The 26,378-nt window shown below is 34.8% G+C and overlaps 1 protein-coding gene across 5 annotated transcripts in view; it reads right to left on the reverse strand.

Moving 5' to 3' along the window:
• The window catches only part of FSTL5 (follistatin like 5), a 295,874-nt gene that overhangs the window by 27,581 nt on the left and 241,915 nt on the right, over positions 1-26,378 (reverse strand). For 3 of the 5 annotated variants that reach the window (XM_064652364.1, XM_064652368.1, XM_064652365.1), the window contains 5 exons: positions 19,447-19,473; positions 15,441-15,559; positions 9,391-9,540; positions 2,477-2,584; positions 798-922 (listed from right to left, as the gene is read on the reverse strand). In XM_064652364.1, coding sequence (XP_064508434.1) covers positions 798-922; positions 2,477-2,584; positions 9,391-9,540; positions 15,441-15,559; positions 19,447-19,473 — 529 coding nt within the window. The remainder of the gene's footprint in view (positions 1-797; positions 923-2,476; positions 2,585-9,390; positions 9,541-15,440; positions 15,560-19,446; positions 19,474-26,378) is intronic. The other 2 variants (XM_064652367.1, XM_064652366.1) reach the window with 1 other exon arrangement.

Consider the following 26,378-nt stretch of genomic DNA (forward strand, 5'->3'; position numbering starts at 1 on the left):
TGGTCAATTTTTTCAGTTTTTCCATACTTAGAGTATTTCTATCAAAGCCAGAACCTGTCTGATCTTCGGCCAAACACAAAGACAATCCTACATTCACTGAGAGAAATAATAAGGTCACAAGAATTTACAGTATTTACTGGCATGTCTGCAGTATGAGCCATTTTAACATCATGTTAAAATGATCACTCAGCACCCATGAAATAAGACCAATTTTATTCATGCATCTTAACAGAGTTCATGTTACATCCTCAGTCATGGTTTGTGTTGAAAACAGAGAGCCTGATAAAAAAAAACAGGTAGAAAGAACTGAATGAGCAGGAGAAGTTAGAACTAAGTTATGTTGTATCACAATTCCATTTAAAACTCCGAAAGTGTTTTTTCTCTTTTTTTTGGTTCTTTAATGAAAATAATAACTCTAATAGAATATATAGGTAATACAATGTGGTAAATAGTATATAGGGTAGCTGCTCTGAGCAGTAGGAGAAATTAATATGTATTGTTCACAAATTAAGATGTATGCTTCTAACTTAAAGAATTATCTGAATACTACAGTTATCAATTCCTCAAGAAAAACCCAGATAATATTGCACCTCAATTTTGCTACATAGAGCAGTTGAACTTTTGAACATTTGGTGAAATACAGAGGAAAAATGCTAATAAATGTATATATTCTTATATATAGCTTGTTTTCAAACCAATTTGAATTGAGTTTGTTTATGAAGAAATGTTTATGAAATATTTATGAAGAAAATATTCTAGTTAATTTGAAAGTTAATTATAATTCAACTGAAACTTACCTTATATGGGTGATGATGAGGGTTGTAGCTGGAATAAAAAAGTCATCCACTTTGTCAAACTGCTTTCCCACTGGTTGAGTATGGATTGTGTGATGAGAAACACTCCCACTGGCTTGTGTTATCACCTGCATAAAGTAACATCATTATAAGCTAGAAAAATAGCTTTCCTTTCAAAATTTGATCTCTATCCAAATGAATTAATACAGTATTGCCTCTGTATTCCTTCTCTTGTATTACCTTTCAGTTACCAAGAAAACAAAAGCAAATTACAGTGAATGAAGTTAATAAGCATTACATATTTGAGAGAACTGTTATACACCTGACCACTTAATCTTCATATTTACTTTTGCCCTCCCTCTTTTTTATCACCCCTGAATCCATATTTATTCATTTATATTACTAAAGCCTCTACCAGTTCTTAGTTCAAACTAAATTTTTTGTTTTCCTTTTTTTTTTTTTTTAACACTAAATCCCAGAGTCAGATTAAATTTCTTAAGCACTTCAACCAGAGTGAAAAGATAGGATGCTGTCAACTGATCTTCTGGGACATATGTCTACGTATACTCCCAATTCTTGTCAATCACGAGATCATTCAACATTGCACAGACACATTTCAGAAGAGCAAGTTGAACTGAGCTTAAATATTCCTGACGTTGTTATGAACCTCGAATCTCGGACCTTTCCTGAGGTAAATATTTATGGATGAAGAAAAGAAAATTCCATATAATAGCCACTATGATATTCACATGCATGCACTTAAGAGTGGTTTTTTTAAAAAATTAAAATAATCTATCATCTATACTGCAAGGAAATGAGAGTAAGAGTGATCAGTCGCTTTAAAATATGGTGAGACTGACTCAGGTCAGTTCTGGGGAGGAGTGAAAGCTAAACTCCTACAAATTACTTGCATGCTCAAAATTAATAAGAGTCTGTAGGTGCTAAAAAGGTGTTTTCAAAAGTTACTAATTTTGCTGTTTGAATTTCTCTTATTCTTTTTCTTATATATAAATATATATTAAATACATAAGGATTTCATTAACTTCTGAAGAAAAGGAAGACAAACTGAAATAAAAGTAAATTTTTATAAATTATGAAGTAAAGATGATCATCATAGTATCAATGGATTACTTTAAATAAGGAACAGAAATTAATGAAAAAGGAGTAATATAAGCACAATAAATAGCTCCTTGAGATGTTTCTTTAGTGACTGTTCCTAGGCTTTTTACTGCTCAGAGGCATGGGAAAAGTAAAGATTTTTAATATTTTACATCTGAAAAAAATCAATAGAGCTTGACGCCTCCAGAACATCAATATAAAGTTAGTGAAGTAGAAATATATCTAAAATCCAGTTTACCCTCTAGTTAAAAACAAAACCATCATAAAGAGCAACAGTTGGCTCTCAAAAGATTGGCAGTTACAGAACATGCTGCTGCTTTCAGCTGCATTCCTTATCCTTCTATTGATTTGCTATTGTCACTTCTGACTAAGGGTTTGAAAATAATCACTAACTTTTTTAGCAGTCAGTTGTCCAACTTGTTTTTGGGTTACCTGAAATCTCTTCACTGCCCCTCCTGAGCTCATGGTAATAATACTTAAAGGAAAACATACAACACATTGCAATTACACAAAGGTTCAACTTGCTTAGATTTTCTTGCATATAATCATTCTGATCACCTCACCTGCAAAGTTGGTGAATTCTTTTCCATGTTTCCCCAGCTCAGCACCCAGACTTGATCATGTGATTTATCATAGTGTAGTTTCACTGGAACAGGATCTGTACTTACTGCCTAAAGCATAATGAAAATAGAAACCCTTAGTTTCTGTCACGTTTTCAAAGGAAAAATAATTTATATGCTTGAATTAAAATGATGAGTAGACATGCATTGCCTGATGTTTTCAGACTGTATTTAAAAATTATGTTGTCAATTGTTGAAACAGCCCTCTGATTAATTCAGTTACTGAATTGCTGAAAATGTGTGTTCTATTCAATATGTGCTCTAACACTTGGCATCAAGATTGCATTATACTGAAGCTATTAAGAAGATGAAAACAAAGGTTTTAAATCAAGTAAAAAAGTACTTATCTCCCTTCCCTACTATCACTCTCTCTTTATACATATTGGTTGAAAAACTACACCAATTACTGGAAAATGGTTAAAAAGGAAGCATATTCTCAAGCCACATACTGAAATCAATGGAAGGTGTTACTGCATAAAATCAACACGATATTGCTGCACCCAAAGCTAAAATGGGTTTATTTTGTTGCAGTTGGAAAGATTTTTTTCATATGTTTTCCAATTACAGTTGCTACTTTTCTTGGACTTGTGATCAGAACCAAAGTGTTTTCCCTACAAACTTGTGCTCTGTCTCTTGAGATTATGAACCTTTTAGACAGCTGAGCTCTCAACTTCCTTTGTTATGAGAACTGAAGGCTTCAGAGGTATGGAACAGGAGGACAACATATTTGATTAAGAGACGTTCTGCAAAAGGTAAACAACTGGGGGGATTACTTTTTTATTTTCATCATTAAAGCAGAAAAAATAGGTGGAAATTGGTTTTTAGTCTTACCATTATGGAACTGTAAAGCACAGCTTGTTTATCAGTGTGTCAAGGAGAGTACCAGCTGGCTAATTAAGTGAACCTAATTTAAACTAATGATGTAGATCCTCAAGATAATGCACTAATGGCTGTCTGAGACTGCTGATGATACTTAACTGTACTCCTGAGGTGTTGCAAGCGACCGCTTCATCTAAGCAGAATTTGTTTTTCCTTTTGAAAATGGAAAATGAAGCCAGGTTGCTTACTGGCTCATTTAAAATCAGAAGTTACCCCTTGAAAGAGGTCATGTGTGTTTGATAACATTTTTCTGCTGCATGCTAGAAGACAAGTTGTTTAAAATAATACTTGGGCTGTTGTATAGCTAATTTGTTCAGGCATGTCAAATTTCCTTTTGGCTTCCCCAGACAAAGGTCTGACCCAAACATGTTCTGCTGAAGGACTGCCAGCTGCGTTCAGGCTCGGGGTCATGGCACAGCCAGAAGGAGCATAAAGAATTGCCTGTGGGGTCGAGCACAGGTAGAAGAGCTCTCAAGAGAGGAGCCAGCAGCAAAATGAGCTGAGCGTCTTTGAAGCTGGCTTTCACAGCTGCTTCTAGCTAGCCAGGACGATCTGCCAGCAGCACACTATGGACTGAACAATAATGACTGCTGACTCCACCATGCCTCTCAGTCATCCCAGTTAATGGTGTGCTGCTATGCAATACTGGATGATTGCAGGTGACAGTGCTTGCTTTCAAAAATTTACAAACGAAAACAAATACTTCCCTTCATTTTGTAATGAGAATTACCTGGATCAGTTAAAAAGTCTCTCTCTATATATCTCCCTAAAGATACACCATCCACATGTTCAATATATTTCATTTTAATCTGCTCTAGAATCCTCTAAAGTACTTATTTTGATAATTATAGCTGTCATAAAAGTAAATCATCCTCAAATCTAGTTGTTACATATGTGCACACATCTTCTACATTAACTTCCATAGTAGAAAGGAGTAGGTATAACATATATAGTAGTACTTCCAAGAAAACATCATAATAAGCAAAACCAAACCAACATTATTTCTACACAGAAAAACAGCACCGTTACATGACCTAACACCCTTTCAAATACATTTTGAGTTTTGTTTGGTTTTTTTACACAGTGACAGAAATTTCATTAAAGTGCTGTTCACTTTCAGAATATGAAGTTATCTCCGTATTAGTTTCCTACTAGCATATATGGTCTTTTAAACTTGCATTTACAGAGCAGAAGGTGGTTTCTTATTTAAGATTTAGACTACAAATGGTTGCATGTACACATATGTAAATAATATCCCCTGTATTAACATGATACTTAGAGAAAAGGCAGTCTAACAAGAAAAATGCTCTCCTTTCTGAACAGCTTAGTTTCTATTTTCTAAAAATCAATTACCTTTTTTTTCCTATGCTAAGAAGTACTATAAGTAATGAAAATAGACTGATCTGACTGAAAAATTAAATTCCCTTCTATGCCACCTGTTTGTACGACTGTTTGTGTACGTGCATATCATATGAGTAAAGCAACATTTAATGGCTAGAAAATTCTTGCTCCTTGCAAAAAATGAAACCAAAAAATAAATGCTTATTTTTAAAGGATAAGAAGACAGGGCTGTGCTTGTTATAAGAAATGCTGAAGAAAATATCTCTTGACTTGTCTCTAAATTCCAAATTAGCATAACTTCAACTCTAAAAGCCATCCATGAATCAGCAATGGTTCTACTTTTTACAGTTTTATGTTATGTGTAAAGAGGTTGTGTAGGTTTTATACTTTCATTATTAATTTGTTTTGTTTGCAACTACTGTTTCTTTTCTAAGTTTATTTTGAATAATAGCATAGTTAAACTGGACACGGAACAAGTCTCCTTGTACTTTTCCCAAGTATTTGGCTAAGTGTATGCTAGGAAATATTATTTAGATCAGTAAAAAACTAGCAGAAATTCTGTTCAGGTGTCCAAAACTCCTTTTTAATTTATTTATCCGGTTCATCTGTTATCCCTTAGGTGTATTGTCTTATCACATGTCTGTGTTAAGTATTGTAAAATGGAAAGATTATTTATTATGAATAACTAATTGCCTGGAACCATCAAAATAGAGACTTTCATTCCTGCAAAAGGTTTCCATAGAGGAGATAAATTTTATTCTATATTTGCCTAAGATTTCAATATGGATATAAAGTAGTGGAAAAGCAATGCTGTTCTATCCCTCCAAATAAAATTTCTTTGAAAGTGATGTTTTTTTTTTTCCCCTGGAGTTGCATGAAAGGTTGTGGAGTATCCAGTTTTTAGCTCAATATATTCACTGAGTAGCACAGAGTGTACAAAGCTCTGTGTAAAACCTACACACTCTATATTTCTGCTTTTCCGCTCATTACAGAAATTTGAATGTGATAGAACAGTAATCTACCTGACTGTCCAAAAACTGGACAATTGCTTTACATACTGCTGGGGAAGGGTTGCACTTTTAATTAGTGATTAATTTAATGAATATATCTTTTTAATTAACATATATCTTTGTGATAAGCATCTCTAAACATTCTGCTAATAGTAAAATAATATATATTTATACATATGTAAAACAATAACTAATGTAACAGAAGACAAATTAAAGAGTCTGCCAATCAAACTATTTCATAAAACCTAAGTTAAAAAGAACCTCCAACTTCTTTACTCAAAAGGCATAATGTACTTTTTCGACTGAAGTCTAAATGCTAATAAATGCAATTACATTGGTATTTCATCCCTCATCTTCAGGAAAGGAAGTTGACACATGAATGTCAGTTAGAGACCATGGAAAACATTCCAGTCTTTCAAATCTTGTGGATTGTACTAAGACTATGGGTTTTAGTCCCTCTTCCTGAAGAAATGTATCAAATTGGTTGTAAAAAAAGTCTTGTTTTCAGAACATAAAAAATCATAACCCACAGAGATTAATATGCAAAGGTGAATTTAACAAAAAAAATAATAGCTTTTTATTTTTAACTTTTTGAATAAAATATTTTATAAGTCCCTGTAACAATTTGGACAGTTCAGGTTTTGAGGAATCTACATCTACTAAGCCAACTGACATAGAATACAGAAGGCAGATGTTTAAAGAATGCAAAAGTATTAAAATTATTTGTGAAATTAATGTAATTTTATAATTGCAATTTTGTTATGCATTTTAAAATTTTACATTAATATACATAATACATGTACATACTTATATCATAGAACAGTTGAGTTGGAAGGGACCTTTACAAGTCATCTAGTCCAACCTCCCTGCGGTGAGCATATCTTCAACTAGATCAGGTTGCTCAGAGCTCTGTCTAGCATGACTTTGGATGTTTCCAGAGATGGGGCATTTACCACCTCCCTGTGCAACCTCTGCCAGTGTTTCACGAATCTCATTGTAAAAAAATTCTTCCTAGTATCTAGCCTGCATTCACTGTCTTTTAGTTGAAAACCATTACCCCTTGTCCTATTGCTACAGTCCCTATCAAAAAATCTGTCTCCAACTTCTTATAAGTTCCCTTCAGGTATTGAAAGGCCTCCATATGGTCTCCCTAATACATCATATATAATCTATACATTAAAGATATTCATCCATTTATCAGTGGAAAAAACAATAGGCAGGAGGGAAAGCTTTATTTAATTTTTTTTTTTAACAATTTATTTTGATTTCTAATTAAAAAGAAAAACAAAACACATGTTTTATTTAGCTAAAGAACTCCTGTTCCCTATGAATATGACAGTACTATAAGTAACCCTGTAGATGTTAGGGCTGTTTGTATGATTAAAATTTGAATCAAAACACTCAAGGTGGGGTCAAAATCCCTTCATCAGTTTCATATACAAGTGTCCTTTCTTCTGAGAATCAGAGCAGGATTGTTAACTAGTTATTAACTAGCTTCAGAACTCTTTGCCCAGGAAATAATTTTATTTCAGAAAAAGAACTATCTTGCTTTTAAAATAAATGTCAAGATTTTAGTGTACTTAGAAAACATTTTAAGACTTTAAATGTTCTCTTAATATTCAGAAAACTTATTTTCAGAATTTATTGAGTTTATGGATGCTATTTTCTAAGTTTATTTTCGTGTTTTTAACAGTTCCACAAACTAAAATCTGTCCTTATGTAAATCCCATATTTAACCTTACAGTACAATATTATAGATATCATTGCACACATAAACAATGAAAAAAAGAGAGACAAGAGTACAGGAGTTATAGCATTTGATTTGAGTGGTGGCAATTAAATATCAAATTTTTACACTGTCCCAGTAAGACTACTGACCATTTGGAGCATACTGGACTCTCTCAGGCTCTCCTGAGGTACCTGTATGGTTCAAAAAACCCTAATATTGGTTTTAGTGCTGCCTTGTACCTTGGTGTATTGGGTTTGTATGACAAGTTTTTGGTAATGGAGGGGAACTATACACATGGCTTCTCTGAGAAGCTGCCCGAAGCTTCCCCCATGTCCAACAGAGCCGATGCCAGCTGGCTCCAAGATGGACGAGCTGTTGGACAAGACCAAGTCAATCAAGATGGCGGTAGAGCCTCTGGGATTACATAGTTAAGAAGGAAAAAAATGTTATTGTTGAGAAGTAATTGTGACCAGAGAAGAAAGGAGTGAGAATACGGGAGAGAAACAGCTCTGCAGACAGCCAGGTCAGCGAAGAAGGAGGAGAAGGGGATGCTTCAGGTTTTGGTACAGAGATTCCCCTGCAGTCCATGGTACAGAGTATGGTGAGGGCAGGCTGTGCCCCTGCAGCCCATGGAGGACCACAGGAGAGCAGAGATCCACCTGCAGTCCATGGAGGACCCCACAGTGGAGCAGGTGGATGGCTGAAGGAGCCCATGGGAAGCCTGCGCTGGAGCAGGTTTCTGGCAGGACTTGTGACCCCATAGGGACCCAAGCTGGAGCAACCTTTTCCAGAAGGACTGTACCCCATGGAAAGGGACCCACACTGGAACAGTTCATGAAGAACTGTAGCCCATGGGAAAGACGTTGGAGGGCTGTCTCCCATGGCGGTGACCCCACGATGGAGCAGGGAAAGGACTCCTCTCTCTGAGGAAGAAGCAGCAACAGAAATAACATATGATGAACTGACTCTAACCCCCATTCCCCATCTCCTTTCACTGCTGGTGGGGAAGGAAGTAGAGGTTCAGGAAACAAGTTAAGCCTGGGAAGGAGGGAGGGCTGGGGTGAAGGTGTCTTTATGATTTGTTTTTACTGTCCATTATCCTGCTCTGATTTTGATAGGAAAATTAGTTGAATTTGTTATCAAGGTCAAGTCTGTTTTGCCTGTGATGGTAATTGGTGAGTGATCTTTCCCTGCCCTTATCTCAAGCCACAAGGCTTTTCTCTCCCCTGTCCAGCTCGGGGCGGGGGGGAAGTGACAGAGCAGCTTTGGTGGGTATCCAGCCTCCAGCCAGGGTCAACTCGCCACTCCTGTCTTCCATAAACTCTGTGACTGCATTAATCCCTGTACCATAGCACTGATTTCTCTCTTACTCAGCGAATTATTTTCACTAAGCAGAGTATCTTCAGCATCCCAGAGAGCAAGAAAGAGAAGTAGAGAAGAAGTTTGAATTCATACTCTCCAGTCTCAGCTAAGGGTGGTGTTTATTTTTACAGTTTCGGTAATTTCTCTGTCTAAAAGCTTACAGAGTAACAGTGCTCCACCTTCTGTAGCCAAATCTGATCTTTCCTGTCAAAACTGACAGACACATTCTTGTGACAAGACCCTATTTTAACTAATGCTCATTTTCAAGTTAAAAGTACTCAAGGCAGAAACTTCCTAAAGAACTGGTTTCTTGATTAATATTTATAAGAGCTATTTTCATGTTATCTCCCTCCCAATTGTCTATTGAGAACAGTCACTCAACAGAAACTGCTGATGAATGTTGAAAGTGGATGAACTTTTTTCCAAATATTGTATTTACTCTCAAGCTAATTGTATTTTGCTTCTGAAATATGAAGGCGAGTCTTAAATTCTTGTGTCCAAATTAGATATTGACTTAAAAAATGAGAAGTAAATACCTGTACAACTTTTTGAGACTGTACATCAACAATAAGAACTCTGTCAAGTGTGGGCTGAGTTACGTAAATGAACTTGTCTTTTACATTAACAGCAGTTGCCCATACACACTGCTGAACAGGATCACCATCTGCTTTGGGACAAACTTCATCCTATAATTCAAAAGAAACGGGGAAAGTGTAAGAATCAAAACAGTCAACAACACAATAAATAGAGAAATTATACTCTTTTTCTTCTTTTTTAACTGTAAAATAAAATCTCAAAAAATGTAGGGAAGGAATAAGGACAGTTGACCTTTGGACATAAATTAACTAAACTGCATGTTTTAAGTACCACACAACTCAGAGGCACTTTAATGCAAACTATACCCCAAATTTTTTGGATGTTCTCTGGAAATTCAAGAAATTAGCACTGTTGGCCTGAGAAGAAAATTAATTTGAAATAACAATACACGTAGAAATAAAGCAAGCAAGAGTCAGGAGACCTTAAAAACAGAAAATCAAATCAGACACGTAATACCTTGTTCCTATGCAGTAACTAGCAGTTCTCCCCTGTGCACCATCACAATGCCTAGGAGAGGAAGGCAGTGCAAGATATGGCTTACCCTTCCAGCTGAGAGCACAGCAGTAAGCCAGGCAAATACTTCACTGGGAACATGACAATGTGGAAATGCAGAGAAAGAGGAGGAGGTGTGGTGCAAGTTGTCACATGGCACAGGGGCAAAGCAGCAGCAGTTAGAGAGAACTGTTCTTTTGGTCACCTGTAGCACTGATCTGTTGCTTCAAAGACCAAGAATCTTGTCTGTTTCTGCCATAAGACATTCTCATGGCCTATCTTACTAGTGTTAAACCCAACAGAAATCAAATGGCACCTTATTATCATTTCTTTCCTCTCTGCCCTTCCATTCCTGCAAAAGGTTGAATTTGGAAAAAAAAAAATTCCTGTTGACATTGGTGAATTCATATTTCATAAAACATACAGCCATACATTCTCATTCCAAATAGCTAAATGTAGTTACATGCTCACGATTTTATATAAATATGCACCAATCATCATATATATATTTATATATATATCTACCTATTTGTGAATATTTGCTCCCAGACAAAGCTTGTTTTTATCAAAATTAAAAGTTACGTGGTCAAATATGTTACTATATTTGGAAATTCCCTTTAGATTAGCGCAATTGGTTAGAGCATGGTGCTAACAACACCAAGGTTGTGGGTTTGATCCCCATACAGGCCATTCATTCAAGAGCTGGACTCAATGATCCTTGTGGGTCCCTTCTAACTCAGAATATTCTGTGAAATCTCTGAAATAAAATGATTTTTTTTCCTCTAATGGACATAAAAATTATGTGAAACCAAGGAACTGAAAAATACTCTCCTTGAAGAGGTACAACATGTGTCAAGTTTTTTTTATTTTCCTGACCTTTTCTTCTTTTCCCACCTATTTTAAATTCCTTGCATCACAAGGGACAATTTCACCAAATCATAAGTATTCTTTCTTTTTACCACTTATCAGCTGCTTATTTCTAATTTAGAATGTTCTGTCTGACACATCATAACTGGTTGCTGTGAAAATAGTTATGATATGTCAGCAGATGATGACTTCAATGTAGAACGAGCAGCAGGAGCTGATGAGATCTTAAACCAATTCTGTTTGTAAGCATCAGGGTCCTTTTAAAAGGAACAGGAAAAATTATGTGACAAAACAACATATCTGGTACTAAGCAATGCTATTCAAGAAGATGATGCATTTCAACACTAACTTTTCTGTATCGTCAACATTCTTTGCCTGCTGTGTCTGTATGTTTTAGAAAATACACTCAATTTTTATATGCCAAAATAAAAAATAAATCAATTTCCAGTTTTAACAGGGGGAGTTTCTTTACAGAAGATCAAAAGCCACTGATTGCTCCTATGTGGCTCTTAACCCTCAACAAAGGAAAAGTCTTTCAGAAATTACATTCTACTAAACTCAGATACCATGGGATGCACATCTTCAGGAATTTCAGCAGAACTTAGAAATAAGTAACAAGAGTAAGATTTACTTTGCACTGATAAAAAGCCAGGCACTTCAAAGGGATTAAGTTTAAAATCTGTTTTTTAAAGAATGATGAGCATGGGACAAATGGGACTTTCATTCTTAAAAATGACTAAAAGCATTTTGTTACATAAAGTGAGGTGTAAACATAAACATGTCTCTAATATGATGTGCAATCATCGGATCAATGATCTATTGTTGCTTGCCTTCTGGGTAATTGTCACTTCAACTGTAGGGTTGTTTCACTGATCTCATTACTTTTTATATCTATTCTAAATATGCCTTGTCTTACTTCTATATTTATCTAAACAGATAACTAAGGATATAGTTCTGCAGAGTTCTCTTTATTCTCAGAGAGAACACCTTCTTCAAACAATGCATCTCTGTTTGTAACAAGTCTATGCAGTGTCATTCTTTTCAGTCATGTCTCTCAGGGACTCAGTTTATACCAGTTTTGGGAACTGTGAATTCTACAAGGGCACATTCAATATATTATTAAAAAATAACACTGAGTCCTGCTGAAGAAATCTGGGTTTCTCTCACATGGCATCATATGGATTAGTGTAAATGATTACTCTAATAATACTTCTTGTGGGAAGTATATCAGAACAGCAAAATACTCTAACTTAAGCCCTTAAAATTATATCCAGAGATAAGCTACCTCCTTATACCTTTCCCTGAATCTGAGTCTAAAATACTGACTGAACCATATTTCTAAAGATTATTTCATTGTAAACGCAATACAAATACAGTCTTTCATGTATATGTATAACTACACACACATTTAAATTAGAATCTAAAGGCCGTGATTCTTATTAGGGCATGATTCACAGAACTTGCTCCTCATGTTCTACTTTAAATACAGCATGCAGAAAGCATGATATTTTCTCAGAGCTAAAGTAAAAAATATGAAGTAAAATATAAATCCACATGTATAAATGCACTTTACTGATCCTTAAATATTGTTCATATCATCATACATTTCTATAATCCAATGCCAACTCTCACTTTGCCCTAAATGAATGAACAAATAAAATAAAAGCAAAAAAATTTACTTTTCCAAAGTAACAGTGAAAATTATGCACCAAAATTCTCATACCAAAAATAGAATATTTTTTTCCCAGCATGAATCAGTTTACACAGTTCTTTTCTAGTTATTCAAACCTACATTTATCTGATGCTGTTTCAACAGAACCAAAATCTTGTTTTTGAAAACTTAATATTTATCTGATTACAGAGTTAGGATTTCTTTTACTTTACAGGCAGTAATTCTGAGGCTCCATATTAATTTCCCCAGTGACTGAGTAATTGGTTAAAATAATTTCTCCTTAATATATACGCATAAACCCACCATTTTCTTCTTCTAAATAAAATGTGAGCAATTTACTTTTTCCTAATTTATTCTCTCTGAAAAAAAAAGCTAACATCTGATAAAACATTAATTTACTTCATTGTTGTATTCCCGCCAGACTTTTTAATCAAAAAGTGACTTGCTCTGTAACAAGTCAGCAGATGGAAGAAAGTAAATCCTTGGAGAAATTTTTTCAAGATAGTCTAGGGCAAGAAAATCTCAATAGGAAACATGTACTTGTAGCTTTATATGTGGAAATTCTATGTTTATTAACTTACACTTACTGCAAGGGTCCTCAGTGTTTTAATAAGATGTGAGTCAAACTCTTTAAGAAGTATAATGAAATATCTAACTATGCGATGACTGTCAAGGAGTGAGATGATATCAACAGGTTACAACAGTGCATATTTAAGACATGAACTTGTGTATCACCTCTTCTTTATTAAGTTACGGTTTACTTGACACTCTACTAAAATTCAGACTGTGGACTTTTTTAAGTTTTCTTTTTCTTACAAACAAAGGTTAGCATTTACTACACTTTCTGTGCTGTAAGTGTGTAAATCAAAGCAACTTCTGTGGATTACCAAGTATGTTTGAGCTAATTTCTTGCAGAAACTTTGCTCTACCATGTAGTCACATTATTTTGAAATTAAGTATTTTGCTCCCACCTTTAGTATATATTCAAATGTGAGATGGCATAGTTCACTGAAATATGGTCATTATGTGCTAGTTCTTGTAATGAAGAGGAAATCAGGTTTATGTTAGAGCCAAAAGGATTTTTTCATTGGTCTCACAAAAAGCATCTGTTTCAGTTGCTTTTTTCCCAGTCTCCTGAAATAATTATTCTAACTGGGATTTATTGGAAAGGCAAACCAAAAACACTTTTGCATAAGAATTAGAATTTAAAGGCTTTGGATGTCCTTAATTTGCAGAAGTTAAACAGAGGTTGCATGTTACTGAGGAAAATCTCCAAACACTTTGGAATGAGGAGACATTTAACCTGTGAAAGACTCTACATGAGAATCTATTTGTCAACAAGTTAAACAGGTTAAACAAACAGCTGTTGAAGATGGTCTAAGCAATAACCTGCATTAGAAAACAGAGATCTGTCCCTATGCATCTAGAATTGCCACTATTGGGCTAATAAATTTCTACTTTCACCTGACACTAATTTGGAAGACTGAAGTAATTTAGGAGATTCTGGGAAGGAGACGAAGAGGGTCTTTACAATTTCTTGTGAACCATGATGATCCAGTAAAGAACTAAATTTTATTTATTACTCTTACCTACAAACCAAAGATATCTAAAGAAGGACAAGTCTATACCCACTTTAAAATTAAAGTTATCAAGTAGCCTACTTTCCTGGTATCTTTTTTTTTTTCCCAGAGGATATAAGTATCATGCTACTCTAGGTTTGAAAGGTTCAAAAAAGAAACAAATTTCACTTATCCATCCTGATTATTGCTGCATTTCAATAAAAACACACCTAAAATCTAGGTTGTACTTTAGACCAATAAAATTTTAAAAGACTTCCTAAATAATCAGCTTTTGAATTAAATAGGCATAAAAAAAGCTTGTTGGCTTATTTTTGGCTGTGTCAACCTAATTTCACTTAAGCAGCACAAATCAAGGTATGATTAGCTGTTCAAAGCATAATTATTCACACTAAAATAAATCTTGTTGCTGAGCATCCTTTGACATCAATAATGATAACTGAAGAGGCAAATTCTATTGAGAGGGTTCTGCTGCTATTTGAGTGTGCTTTAGGCATGAAAGGAAAAAAAAAATGAGAAAAAATCTCAAAGTGTACAACTCGTGGGTTAGTGCATATTTCAAGGTCACTCATTCAATTACAAATGAGAAAAAGTTATTATTTTTGAAAGGTAATAGATCATACAGAGTAAGTCATAACATAGTGGCTACTACCAAGTGTTCCTGTGAGAACATGCAAGATGTCAGCTAGCAGTTTGATTAGCAGTAAAGGAAAAACTTCACAAGAATAAATGGAAATAGAGAATACACTAGTGTCTTAGTATCCTACACAGGGATGTGGTGAAATCAGCTATAAATATGTTAACAATAAAGTTATTGAAACTACTTACATGAATTTTAAGTCAGAGTCAAAGCATCAATCATCTCTACTAACTTTGGGGCATCTATGAGAGTGTTTATCAGTACAGGGATTTGCTTCACGATAGCTGACAGGTTAATATAGACAAACATCCAGTGGAGAAAAAGAAACCTTTAAAAATAATAACTTTAGATCTTATGTTTACTAGAGAGAGAATCAATCCCTGATTCACAGAGATGAACTTAACTGGTGAGTTGGGGATCAGGAAATAAAAACAACAACAACAAATTCGAAAACAAAGAGTAGAGAGCTGTTAAAGGACTGGGAAAGGAGAAAGACAGCCAAAGAAAATAAAGGGTTTGAAAAGTATAGAGGGAATACTCAATCTAAAAGACAGACTGAAAGTTTGAATTCAATCAAGGAAAATACAGGAAATTTTAAGATCGCCATTATAAGCTATTTATTAATTGAGGAGACATGAATTTATCAAGCAGAAAACACTAAACCAATAATAATAAATCCTTATCTGAAGAAAATTATAATTGAGAAAACACTACAAATAAATTATTACAAAAATAACTTGCCTGAAAACCGAGGAGTTTTTCACTAGGCTTAATATGTCTCTGAAATTCACATTCCACTGGTTGTATTACTTTGATTCCATCTTCATAAAAAACATAAAACATGTTCCCAATTCCCAGACCTTAGGAACAAAAACACATTGAAATGTATAAAATTAAATAACGACAAAAAAGAAAATCCTTGTTGAACTAAAAACCTAATCACAGTTTTGGTTCGAGATCAATTTGTTAATGCATGTAGTGGTAACACAGCTAAACCTATGGGATCTTGTGTTGTAAAACTACAACAAAACTGTTACATTATTCAGAATTTCACATAATTTTCTCCACTGGCAAGATAGTGTCTTTATGAATACAGATCTAGAAATACACAGTTTGATAACTGCAGTAATAAAATTGACCTTGTGAAATCATCTACACTGTAATGAAATTAATATAAATTCTTCGTGAATTCTTGTTTGTTTGTTTGTTGGTTTTGCTGAGGGATGGAAGAGTTAATATAATTTCTGCCTAACATTGAAAAAGAACTGAATCTTTGTTATAAACCCTTATTTGATATTTCTCTCAGTCAGAAAAGGAAATATTCTCTATTGTATTTTATTGGAAAGACAAAGTTGGGTAGATTCTCCTCCCAAGGTTGAAGGGCCACAAATGTTTACAGAACTATTCAATCCTTCTACCACGGTGTTCCTGAATGAGATGCATGACGTAAAGTTTTGTGGAGAAGGTGGGAACCAGATCTGTAGGATGAAGTCTCATAATATTTGTGATAGGGGTCATGACCACAGAAAAGGACGGTCTCTTTAGTTTACAATATATCAGCTAAGGCAACAGTTGTTGATTTGCTCTGTGCTCATATTTGTAATATTCCATTAAGAAAATCACAGTACTCATAAAATTATAACTATAGTCACTCTGACAGCTAAACTTGGGCTACAATGATAAAAATGTATATGTATCCCGGGTACAGGGCCTAAGCTTCCATTTGACATAACAATTTTTGGTATAGGAACACAGGGCAGTGAAACCCAGGAAAAAGAAATTAGAGTCTGAAATTCTGTTTATCCTAAATTCTGAAGGAAAACTTATATCAATAGAGAGAGAAAATGACTTAATATAAAATTAAATAATGAGAAAATAGGAGTAGGTGGGGGGAAGTGCATGTTTGTGCGTACACACATACATAAGAGTTTCCAGTCCTTGTTAGAAATCACATAGCTAATACAGTCACTTATAAGGTGTACTCAGGGCAATATGTCCACTCCGGCCAATGGGCAGTTCTGTGTGCCTTTGTAGGCAAATCATAAAGCCTATATGAGATAGTATGTTAAGAGCTTTCATTAGAAAATGTCTGATATTGTATCCTATAAGAACAGCTGAAATTTGTAGGTAAGCCTGACTGAGGTTAGGCTGCCCCTACCAGTGAACACAGTGTAGCTGAGCGACAGGCTTATTGTGTCTCAGCGATGAATACGTGAAGCTGACTGGGGACAAAACAGGGTTTTCCCTTCTCCTTCAACTCATTGACTAAAGTATATTATAGTTATTAGCAGGATAAATAATACTAGAACATGAGGAAGTAAATCAGATGACAGACCTAGGTGATCCAGACATTGATAAACAGGCTCCTAAAACTTCCTCCTCAGTTGCCAATACTCCAAGGCAGGATCGTACAAATAATATTGGTGTATAGTAACTCAGCCGAAACTTTTCAGGCTTTATTTCCAAAGTCTGGATAGTAATGTTCACCAAACTGTTCTTTAAAATCAGTGAAAGAGACACAGTAAGAATTGTCCTTCTTCCATTTCAACACTGAGTTAGGGAATTCAGGTCACACAAAGAACCTTTACCTGTGGATCCAATTAGTCAATCTCCCCTTCCAATTTATTATGACCCAAAACTATTCATCTGAGTGAGTGGTTACAAATACCTTTACATATATCTAATCTGCACAAATATCTAATCACCTAGGCAAGCCACTACACAACTACAGGACCTAAAGACCTAATTTTACAACCCTGTCCCACTTAATACAACTCAGCACATTTATAGTACAGTGACAGAATAACAATAAATGCAAATACATTTGCTTCATTTAGACTGAATTGATATTGAAAATTGATATTAACACCGATTTTTAAAAAAATGGGGGTGGTTTGGGTTCTTTAGCATTTGTTTATATATGGTATTATAATTGTAATATCAATGTACTTTCAAAATTTTTTCAGGTTTTCTGACACATTTTCTGACACAAGTAATTGTGATAAGTTTTTTGTGTACTCCATATAGAAATATGCACTGTAGGCACTAAAGACTATCTATGGTTTCATGATTTGATTGTCCTGCTAATTAACCGTCCCTCCCTTGCTATCTGTTAATACTTTGATGACAGAAAATGACAGAGTATGTACAGCCCAGAGAAGTTAATGGTGATGTTTATTAACATTCTCAGGGTATTGCTCTCTTGTAAACAATTTCCAGAGTTGCAACTAGTAACAACATTTGTTGAAAGCACAAAGACTAGCCAATGCAGGAGAGACTGAGAAAATCTGCAGTACAAGATAGAAAATCTGCTACTATAAATTCCTTTTTGTTTAGTTTCACAATAGTCACAGGGAAATTTGAATGTCTTTACCACAAGCATTCTGGTAAGCTATTATCTTTAACTGGTTTTTTGGCGCAGAATTTAAGTTTTCCTGAGTGCTTTCTAACCACTGAAAGCAACAGAGGACTTGACTTGAAAAGACATTCGAGGTACCAATCATGTTTTCAGTTTCATTTGAGATAAAACACTTCCCAGAAGGAGGTGAGAGCACCATACATTTGAAAAATTTGGTGTTAGAATCTTGTTGCACATTAGTTTAATTATTAACAGTAGAATTGTACGAAACTCTGAACACATAATTTCTACTCTGCAAGGCCAATAGAGCAGAAGGATCACAGCTGAGCTCCATTATAATCAGGGAGCTAATTGTTTATACCAGCTGAGCAACTGGTAAAACAGGAGTAAAAAAATCCAACTAGTTCATATTTATAAACACACAGGGAATGTCAAAGGTAACTATATAATTAGGCAAGTGAAACATCAGATTTTTGAATCTTTAAATTAATTTTAAACAAATCTTTAAGAAATATGCAGAAATACCATTTGTAGCATGGTTTCACAGCGAAGCCTGGTCCACTTAATGCATTATAAATGTTCCAATGGAAATAATTGAAACAAATTTTTTACTCCTGAAATATATTAATTCCTAAATTGCAACTTTAAGTGAAGAACAGGTTACTTAGAGCAACAAAATGGGAGCTTGTGACACAGATTATTGTATTTTTCTGGATTATGAGATTAATCTTTATGAGATTATGTCATATATATGAAATTTAATACCTATCTTTTGCCAATAAAATACAATTTCCATACTTTCTATGTTAATAACACTTGATTCTGTCTGTATTTATATTTATCCTTCAGTTTGTCACAAATCACAAGCATCCATCCCCCCCTCCCAACATTTAGTTACAAACCCTTCCTGAGTGTAAAAATAAAATGCTTAGTTTCATTAAACAACAACAGGTATTTCAATTTTATTTAAACTCTTTAAGATTATATTTTTTCAAATAAGATTTATTCATATGAGAAGATCAATCTAAACAGCAAGCAGCCTGACTAACTGAAATCTTTATCATGTCAACAAACAAAAGTTTAAGGTCTGCATTCTAAATCTGAGCTTCTTGTTGTACACTTTTGAGCAATTGTCTAAAAATTTTGAACAGCTTATTTTCTTCTCTCTCCCCAAAAGCAAAAGCAGTTCACAAAAGCATGAGCATTTAAAGGATTATTTTCAACTTTAATTATTCTTTAAATCAAATCCCTCAAATAATGCAAGGGGGAAGGTACTTACTGTAAGTGTAGAGTACAGACAAACACAGACACAAACACACACAAAAGAAACAATAGATGAACATTTCATCATATATAGAAAATATGAACAAAAGTCATCTCTATTAGTACCTTGCTCTCGCCACAATATGTTTGCAACTGCAGCATGTAAGAGAGAGAAAGAACAGAAAACATAAATGAACAAGAAGAAAACATGAAATGATATCTCAATTCTGAAAAAATTATGATGCTTTAATCTCTGATTCACTAAAACACTTCCACAGTTAAATCGATGGAAACAGTGAATTAACGATAGTTCTCTATGTCACATGACAAAATTGCAATTAGCCATAACAGTTACAGGAGATAGAGTAAACCCCATCACTTCTACTACATCCCCCACAAGTTAATTCTGTCAGTCGTTATCAATAGCGTGTTTCGTAATCCATTACAAAAAGCGCGTGCAGTTTGCATACACAGAAATGATCTATATTAATGACAGGTGATGAAATTTACATAATTGCCTTTAGGCACTGGACTTCAAAGAGAGAGATTTCAGGACACAGTTTTGAGAGAAACATGCAAAACCAAAATGCACACAAGATGTTCATTCTTCTCTGTGGCTGTAACACTATCATGCTACCAAAGTTGTCATGCTGTATAATGTTTGTCATTATCTTTGGAATACTGAGACGGGAATATGGCATGGTAACCAACTAAATGTTTAAGTTGTTTTTTCCATGAAAATATAAGTTTTTATTTGGCCATCCTGTTTACAATTGAATTTCAGACCTTTGAGACCAATGAAAATTATATCATCCTAGTATTGTTTTTTCTACGTGGGAGAAAGAGCAAGAGAACAAGTGTAATTTTGCAAATTTTAAATATTTAGAACTCAGCCTGCCACAAAATAAAATTTTTAAAGCACTATAACTGAAAACCAAAGCTTATTGTAAAGTAATGATCTCAAGAAATAATAATAAAAAAAAAATTAAAGGAAAAGAATAAACCACAGAAAACACACACGTCATATAATAAAATGATGATGTTCACTGAAACACAGTGTTGCAAAAGCTAAAAACATTAGTGTGCTTTAAAAAGTAATGAAAGACATACTATTGAAAAGGATATTGGTAAGCAAAAGTCCTTGAACTGCTGACAGCTGAAGGTTGTGAGTGAAAACAGGAACAACTATCACTCCAGAAAAGACTTGGGTATAGTGATTTTCTCAAACATCTTTTACTGGGCATTGCTGAAGACAGGATGAAGATGGGCTTTTTGCCTTATGCACTGCAGCATTTTTCTCATTCTTGAGCTTTGAAAGAATATACAGTGTCCCAAATATGTACAAGGGTCCTTGAAAATGCATCAATCTACTTTCTGACAAGCTCACAATTGAGAGGCTTGGGATAACAGAGCTACTGGGCTTTTGTTTTTCCTCTCCTACTGTTTTTTGTCTCCTGATCTTTTTTGTCACACATTGGCTTAATTTGTGAGCTACCTCATTATGTGACCTTAGATACAGTATTTAAACTGTCATTAAATTGTCCCTTGACAAAATGAAGATTATTATTACTTCTTACCTTCAGTGCTTTGAAGTGAACAAATGATCCCCATACAAGCAGAAAGCAGCAGTAATACTGCTGAAGTGATACTGAATACTAGAATAAAAAAATTCTTCTTTCCCAACAGAGAACACCCATGCAGCTTTCAAACACGCTCAGTCTGTGTTTTATTACCTTTAAAAGAGTTTTATTCTCTGGACTACTGTCTGCATTATTTTCAAATATAATACTTGCCTTTTCTGCCATATCTGACCTGCCAACAGCCAAGATTAATGGAGTGTGCCATCTTGTCACTTAATCAGTAAGTAAACCTTTACATCAGGAGGCAGAATTTCTCTTGAACCACTCCTAAGATTAAAATGAAGTCAATAGATTTTAACTATTTCTCAGTCATCTGCCATTATACATGTTCTTCTGATTTAAGGTTGTTACTTTCAGAAGAAATTAGCTTCGAAGGACATCTTGGCTGCATTGGCTGAGCATGTGTCCTCCAGACATCCAGCCACTCTAAAAGAAAGTTCTTGTTGACTAAAGTGCTAACACCAGTATGATTCTTAGATTTATATCCAATGCTGACAGCATAAAATACATTCAGATTACTGTATATTTCAATGGCAGACATGAAAAGAGTATTTAACAAGTCTCTTCTAAATAACGTTTGGCTGCTTATGTTTAAACTGTTTGATTATTCTCCTAAACTAGACCTCTGACTGGAAGTTACAATCATGAGACAGACTATGTTTGATGTTTTATTGAGAGATAGTATTTTTTAAATGAAGACCTAATCAGTAGATCTCCAGTACTGTAACAACAGAAAGAATGGACTGAAAGGTTTAAGACGTATTTAATTTTTTAGTTTAGGTAAGAAGAAAAAGGTGTTGATTTTCATAAAAAGAAAATTAATGAGAGAACTACATCCTTATTACTTTGGAGTTACAGAAGATAACTTTTTTTCACTGCAGATTGGAAGCCAGTGAAGACTCGTCTAAGATCCATGACCAAAAGGAGAAGAAATTGGGACAATAAGTTCTTCCTGTCAACTAAACATGCCACCTGCTTTGCAAGCACTATGCAGTCAAGTCTTTCTGTGTAAAAGATGACAACTTTAAAGAAGCCATGCTAAGGTGCTTATGCAAACATAAGGGCTGTTTCACTTTGTAGAAGTGTTAATCGGTCGTTTGTTCTTTGACACACAGGAGAGGGAAAGAAACAGCCCTGGGGTATGACACAGGTGACTGGCCTCTGTGTGGAACTTGTGGTACAGCCTGTAGGACTGGTACTACAGCTGGTACCCCCATCTGTGCATCTAGTCTGTACTTCTTTGGGTTGTCTTTGAGGGTGTCATGGGAGGCAGTGTCCAAAAGATCTCTGAGGACAAGCTAGACAACAGCCACTCCTCCCCTCTTCCACCCTGCCAGTCACCCAACTACAGAAGTCAGTCAGGCTGATCAGGCCAGCATGCCCAGTGTTTGTGGCCGCATCCTATCCAGGCCCTTGGACCCATGAATATCCAGTTTGTTTAAATAGTCACAATCAGATCCTATACACCACAGGTAAGGTTTCCTTGCCAGAGGATGAATTCCTTCCCAAACTTTCCCACTGGTGTCACATTCCCGAGGACAGTTTTGCCAGTAAAGACTGATGTGAAGAAGACTTTTAGTACATCTTAACCCCTTCCATATCTGTTGCCACCAGGTCCTGACCCCACTCAGCAGCAGGGCCACATTTGCCCTAGCCTTCTTTTTGCTGCGGGTGTCTCTACAGAAGTCTATCATTTGCCCTTTGTATCCCTCAACAAATTCAGCTCCAGGTGGGTTCTGGAACTTCAAAATTTATCCCTGCATGCCCAGACAATGGCTCTAGATGCAGGTCACAGTTCTGTGTTTGTCTGTGTTATCTTACACAGATTTTTTTCTGTAATACAGCAAATTAATTTCCCCAGGGTAACCTAGAGGATTTTCTTTAAGATTACTTTTCTCTTCACATTGTGAGGAAATAACCATGTAATATATGTCACTTGAGGTCCCATAAATTCAGTCATAAAGTTCTACTTTTTACCTGTCTTTTTTGTAAGGGTGACATAGGCAAGAAAATGAAAAGTAATTAAAATTATGTAACTGTGTGGAACTGCACAGCATCAAATGAAATGATTTAAGATGCTAAGTACAGAACATATTAATTTGTGTTAATGCAAAATGATACATATGATTTTGAGCTTTGCTTAAAAAAAGAGTAGGATAAAAAAAGAACGGGATAAAAAAGTGCTTTAAAAGCCTCACACGTATTAATTTTAAAATTAACAATTCAGTTAGAAGAAAATTGAGACATAATTTAAGAGTGCAATACAAAATCACAAACAACAACCATCATCTCACCTAGTACAGATCAAGGAACCTCACTTATTTTTTTTAGTAAGTCCTATAACTTCTCTTCAGGAAAGATGTCAAGTCTCGAGATAAAGAGTTCCATGCTGGAACAAGTATAACATTTGCAGATAGAAAGTATGCTAAGGAACATATTGTCTGCCTTCCTGTTTGTTTGAGCAAAATTAAGATTTTTCAGCCACGTCCTATACTCAATTCACAAATATTTGTAAACTTCAAGATGCAAGAATACATAATTATTGATAGATCTCAGTAAAATTTTCTGGTTTCAAGACAGAATACCATCTTCTCCTGTGCCCTGTTTCCATACAGCTATTACATACAAGATGTACGGGGAGCCTTGCAGAAGACATTGTATTCAAGAAATTTGTGACCTAGAGCAGGTTATATCTGCTATGTTGGGCCTTGTACTAATGGCTTGGGAAGCCTGCATGTTAACATGGGTAGCTGCTGCAGGGGTATATGCTGGAATGCCCATAAAAAAGTCTGTGCTGCACGCCTGGAGGTCAAATATAACACTGCAACATGTCAGAAGATATATGGGGGTTTTTGTTACTCCAGATCAAAGCCACCACAGTATGGGATGGAGAGGGAACCTCTTCATGGACAGGACCTGTGCAGCTTGCCATGGGAAAATCCATCCACAACTAATCCCATACTGCATGAATGTGAGATGTACAGTATGTGAAGGGATGCAGATTTACTTCCTATCTATACTCCTCTTTTTATTATATCTCATTAAAGCAGCTATTTTAATGCATTTGTTGTTGGGCCTTTTATATTGTCATCAAAAAGAACCCTGCATTGTGCCTCTCTCTCTCCCCCCTCTCCTAGCAGTGCAGAACAAGGGTTTTTTGAATTAGGTTTTCTTTCCTTTCCTATCCTTTTTTTTTTTTTTTAAGCACAATTACAGCTCCATAAAAATCACTCTTCATGGTCCTTATGTAGCTATTCTGTGGTTCTGTGCTCAACCCTAGCCTTTGATTATGGGTAGCTAACATAACATCTGAAAATCTACTCTTCATCTTTGTTATTCATTGTCTATGTTGGCTAAGTGGTAATAGGTTGCACATTTTTCACTAAACTCTGTCCTTAGAACTTCATGAAAATCTGCAGCAGACTAACAGCAGTATAAATTCTTACCCACTTTGGATGGAAACAACAACTGCAAAAATCCATGTTATTTTTATTAGTAAATGAATGAGGGTACTACAATATCACTTTCCAAATAAATTCTGTATCCTTCTCTTTCTTATCACATCAGTAATAAATGTCATTACATTTACTTTTCTGCCTCAACAGACAATTTCAAAGATTTCCACTGCAGTGTTCTTCCTCCCTACTTTTCTTTCTTTAAAACATTCAAGGCAGTTTGGAAATAAAGTGTGTGTGTGTGTGAGATTGACATTCAGTGAGTTTGAAGATTAAATGCTTCTGCTTCCTTTTGGCATTATTATTAGCTATTCAAATTTTCAGTAATCAGCACACAATACTATACCCAGAGAAAAAAGATCAAGGTAATAATATTCAGAAAAAAAACCTTATTGAAATACAGTAAGGTTTTTTTCCAGAAACAGTTCTCTCTCTTTTATCATATGCTTTAGTGGTCCTTATCCAAGAAAATGCTCAGTGGGCTTTTTAAATCTGCACTGACACTCAAAAATTTTCTAAAAAATTTCTTTGTTTGCTGCAGTAAGAAAACAATGAAGTTTAAAATGGCTTTAAAAATAGGGGAAACCAGCTAAAAGTCACTTTTATGCATTATATATTATTCCAATAAACAGGGGAAAAAATGTGAATAATCGTTGTTCATGAATATAGAACCACTGCTGCTAATTCCAAGTTTTGTCTTATCAAAAAACAAGCTTTGTATTCAAAGGTCTTTAAATATTTTACCTGAATTTCTATCTGAACTTAACAACTGATAAATAAAAATAAACAGTTACATATCAGCTGACCATGCTAGACTTTGCAGCATCAGATGGGAAATCGCTGTCCCTTTCTATGCCTTCAATTCCATGATGACAAGAGGTCACAAATAGACATAATAGAAAACAGGACAATGAGGAAGATGCAATAAGGCCATGTGACAAAATATGTAGTTCAACATTATTTCTCAGGATTGTCCTGTCATAATCTGCTGTATTTTCAATTGCATAAAAGAAGTGATTTCAAGATGTTTGAAGGGATTTTGTCTGCTTATTTCACTGATAGCCACCACCATTGTCAACTGTTCTGATTAATCATACACACATTTTAAAGTCAGGGTATCTGTTATCTAACTCTTTTCTCATATCTCTAATGTATAAATATGTGTCCTTATGTTACAGGGTAAATTATACCATCATTACTATATGTTTGATGAGCCACACAAGTTTTTAATTATTATTTGTATATTAAAAACAATTGTGTTCAAAGTGAAATGCGGTTAAGTCAGAGTTTTGCTCAGCTTCCACAGTAAAGCAGAATGAAAATTCTTATTCACATATCTGCTTCAATTTAATTTTTATTTTGTAAGAAATTCAGATTTGTTGTTTTTTACATACAAATGTAAATATGTAAAAAATTATTTGTGAAGCTTTTTTTTTTCAAAGTTACCTATTGCTTGCTAGCTTCAAGTATTTTTAAAATAATGATGTCATTACAAATTCTGTCAAAATTCCATTCTGTTCTTGTGTGACATGCATTTTAATTTCATTTCAGATTGGGTAATACAATAACCAAGTATCTGTTTTATGTATATTATTTATCAGTTAAAAGTCAAGAGTTAACACTTTGTTTTTGGTCAAATATGAACACGTTAGCTGATTTTTCTATATTTTCTATAAATCTTTATAATGAATCATGTGCAAGTCCTTTCTCTTAGCACATTAACTCAATCCACTCTACACGAGCAGGAAGAAAAAATAGTTCATGAGCTAAATTACTTGCAAGTTCGAAATGAAGTCTTTGCCTACGATGCTGTCAACAAGTATTAACTTGTTTAGCTGTGTCATAAAATAAAATGCCAGCATAAATTACCTCTATGGAAATTAGGTAAATAGGTACCATTCAGTATCAGATGTGACAGGAAGATTCTATTAAAATTGCATAAAGCCTTTCAGAGAGAATTTGG

The sequence above is a fragment of the Pseudopipra pipra genome, chromosome 4 (assembly GCF_036250125.1).
Source record: "Pseudopipra pipra isolate bDixPip1 chromosome 4, bDixPip1.hap1, whole genome shotgun sequence".
In the NCBI taxonomy this organism is placed as follows: domain Eukaryota; kingdom Metazoa; phylum Chordata; class Aves; order Passeriformes; family Pipridae; genus Pseudopipra; species Pseudopipra pipra.